The sequence below is a fragment of the Rhagoletis pomonella genome, unplaced genomic scaffold (genome assembly GCF_013731165.1).
Source record: "Rhagoletis pomonella isolate Grant_MI unplaced genomic scaffold, Rhpom_1.0 Rhpom_scaffold_00007, whole genome shotgun sequence".
In the NCBI taxonomy this organism is placed as follows: domain Eukaryota; kingdom Metazoa; phylum Arthropoda; class Insecta; order Diptera; family Tephritidae; genus Rhagoletis; species Rhagoletis pomonella.
Genome location: NW_023458561.1, coordinates 40,528,934 through 40,531,536, shown reverse-complemented (window position 1 = coordinate 40,531,536; position 2,603 = coordinate 40,528,934). Strand labels below are relative to the sequence as shown.

General features: G+C 38.0%; 2 protein-coding genes across 2 annotated transcripts; both read right to left on the bottom strand.

Annotated features, from left to right (window-relative positions):
• LOC118742828 (UBX domain-containing protein 6) lies at positions 1-1,786 on the bottom strand (the record flags this gene model as incomplete). The annotated part of the gene is given in 6 exon segments (XM_036475213.1): positions 1-110; positions 166-314; positions 386-809; positions 876-970; positions 1,046-1,522; positions 1,701-1,786. Coding segments are annotated over 6 exon segments (1,309 nt in total), but the record flags the coding sequence as incomplete, so codon positions are not given.
• Positions 1,709-2,355, bottom strand: LOC118742829. Its single transcript, XM_036475214.1, has 2 exons — positions 1,940-2,355; positions 1,709-1,862 (listed from the first exon to the last, which is right to left on the bottom strand). Exons 1-2 carry the CDS (start codon positions 2,214-2,216, stop codon positions 1,783-1,785), a joined length of 357 nt encoding a protein of 118 aa, XP_036331107.1. The 5' UTR covers positions 2,217-2,355; the 3' UTR covers positions 1,709-1,782.
• Between the last annotated feature and the right edge of the window lie 248 nt (positions 2,356-2,603).

The window sequence follows — 2,603 nt, the reverse complement described above, 5'->3', positions numbered from 1 at the left end:
ATATCTTCTGCACTAGCATTAGCATTTCTTCCTTGAGAAAATTTATATCATCAGCACCAGAGATAGCTGCGCCAGGAATAGTAAATAGCAACACAATGTTTGGAATGAGTCTGAAAATAAGTAACATAGTTATTTGAGAAAAGACTTATTAAATTTTAACCCTACCGCAAGTCATATAAAGTCTTTTCCATGTCTTCTTCGGTGAATTTGATGCCATTAGTAACAACTAAATTAAACTCTAGATTTTCATCGATTAAACAAGACTGAACAAATTCATAAACGTCTCTAATTTTTTCGTAAACATTAAAGGTGCCCTGCAAGAAAAATTCAATGTACATATAACTTAAATCCGTGCATTTGTAAAAGCTTGCCAACGCTCTCTTACCTGTATATAAATACCATTTGGGAATTTAACACGTATCAATGCGAAACGATATAAACGCAAATTGCGTTGCTCTTCGCGCTCGCGCATCGCCTTTGTTCGCAATATTTGCGCACTTTCAATAGCTTCGGTACGTAGCTGCTGTTCACGCTTGATTTCCTCTGGTGAGATGCGGTAGAAATCATCCGGCAATTCAGCACTTCGTGCCTGAGATGGCATAAGCACTCTAATATTTCTATCCAATTCTAATTCTATAGTTTCAGAATTTTTTAACGCATCTAGCAACGTTGGCAAGTCATAATTATTTTCAACATTTTCCTTAGACCAAAGTAAAAAGGGTTCCCCATCTATTTCAATTTCACGAAAACCAGCTGCCATCAAGAAATCTAAAGCTCCTTCCACATATCGCACTTTCTCGCTAAATATTCTGAAAATAATATTAAGTAAGTGGGATAATATATATGTATAATTTGAGGCGCATAAAAACACGTACTTATTAGACATTCTTATCTTATAGTACTTCTCTTCATCGGGATGGTTATGTATGTTTTCAAGATATTTCGAAAGCGTCTGAATGCAATCATCAGCCTATAAAATATAAATGTACGAGCATTATATTCGCCAATTAGGAAAAATGAAACGGCAAAATAAAGTCATTCCTACCTTTTCACGTGTATTGCAATTACAAATTATCAGACAAGCAGTCAATGCGCGTTCAAACTCCAATTGTTGATACAGAAACTCTTTAATTTTTGCTTTCCATTCCTTTCGTGGCAAGATTTCTTCTCCAATCAAAGGACACCGAAAGAATACCCCCTCACAAGCTAGATTTCTGGTTTTGGTTGTCGTTGTGCCAGACGCGCCTGACGACAAACTCTGATCTTCTGCTCTTAATTTTTGTTCTGCTTCTAATTCTCGCTTAGCCTGCGCCTTAATAGCTGCCAATGAGGTGTTAAAATCTTTCGATTCTTTCTTTTCAAATCGAGCCAAAGCGGCAGCAGCTGCTGCACGAGCTTCAGAGGTAAGTTCCTGTCGTTTTGGCGGCTCGTAAGTGCTACCGGATTTAGAGCTTGAAGTATTGGGAGGTGGTGCAGCTGCGTTCAAGGCGCGGCCTTGTCCCATACCGCCACCAATTTTGAGCTTTGAAATACAGATTTACATGTACATATTTTACATTTTTTTATACAATTGCTTGTGGCAAAACAGATCAGTAAAACATGCGGTATAAGGAATGAAAATGCGCATGCTGTATGTTCGGAAGCGCTACTGTTGTACCCACGTTTCTCTAGAAATATGTATTAATTAAAAAATGGCTCACCTTAAATGCGGCTTCCTCTTTTTTGCGTGAAAAGAATTTTTTGATTTTAGACATTTCTGTTACTTCTAAGTCAGCAGCTGCTCTAAATCCGAGGTGAATGTTCTTTAGGCAACTTTAGTTTAGCGACGGATAGCTTGAGCTCTTCGATTTCCTTAAGTGTGCCTGCAGAATATGTTTCCGAGATTAGAAGGAAACATCTTTCTCGCACGTAAAAGGTAGGAATAATAATGCGTACTTACTTGGTCGTACGAATTTTTCTGTAATCACTTTGCCATAAACACGCCAAGAGTACGCAATGAGTCCTGTAGTACCCAGCAATAGCGACAGCAGCACTTTCAGAAGCGTCAACTGTAGTGGCGAAAATTCAATGGGACTACTCCAATTTCTCGTTGTCTCTGCTAATTCCCGTTGTAGTAATGCCACTGTTTGCACTGCCACGCCCACAAAATGTTCTAAATTTAATGTGAGGGCTTGCAGGGATTGATTTAGCGACTGCTGGAAGGAATCGACATTCATTTGGTGCGATCGCTTGTAAATTTAAATTGTTAAATTATTGGTTACGCGGCTGCCACACTTATAGCTTTTATCGCAGGTGAAATGAATGCAATTCCAATGTTTTCACGATTTTAATAATTTATAAAACAATTAACTTCACTGACGAGTATAACAAAAGAAAGACAATGAATTGTCAGATTTTTTCGCAGCTGTTGGCTGATTCATGATAGTGTTTCCGCTGGCCATAATTTTCACAAATTTTGTTTTGTTCCCACTTTCTCGAGTTTTTGAAGACGCTGGCAGCTCTATCGTTGTTTTGAAGATGCCAACAAAGAGAACGCGTCAAATAAGCTCTGTCAAATTTTTTAAAACCCTCATTCGTACACCGTAAAAAATTTAAGAGAAAAA

What these genes read in the sequence shown, in the direction of transcription:
- LOC118742829 (XM_036475214.1), bottom strand. Translation starts at nt 2,216, where the DNA reads ATGAATGTCGATTCCTTCCAGCAGTCGCTAAATCAATCCCTGCAAGCC. An exon ending in AGAAAAATTCGTACGACCAA is followed by an intron (nt 1,863 to 1,939) that starts GTAAGTACGCAT and finishes CATATTCTGCAG; the next exon opens with GCACACTTAAGGAAATCGAA.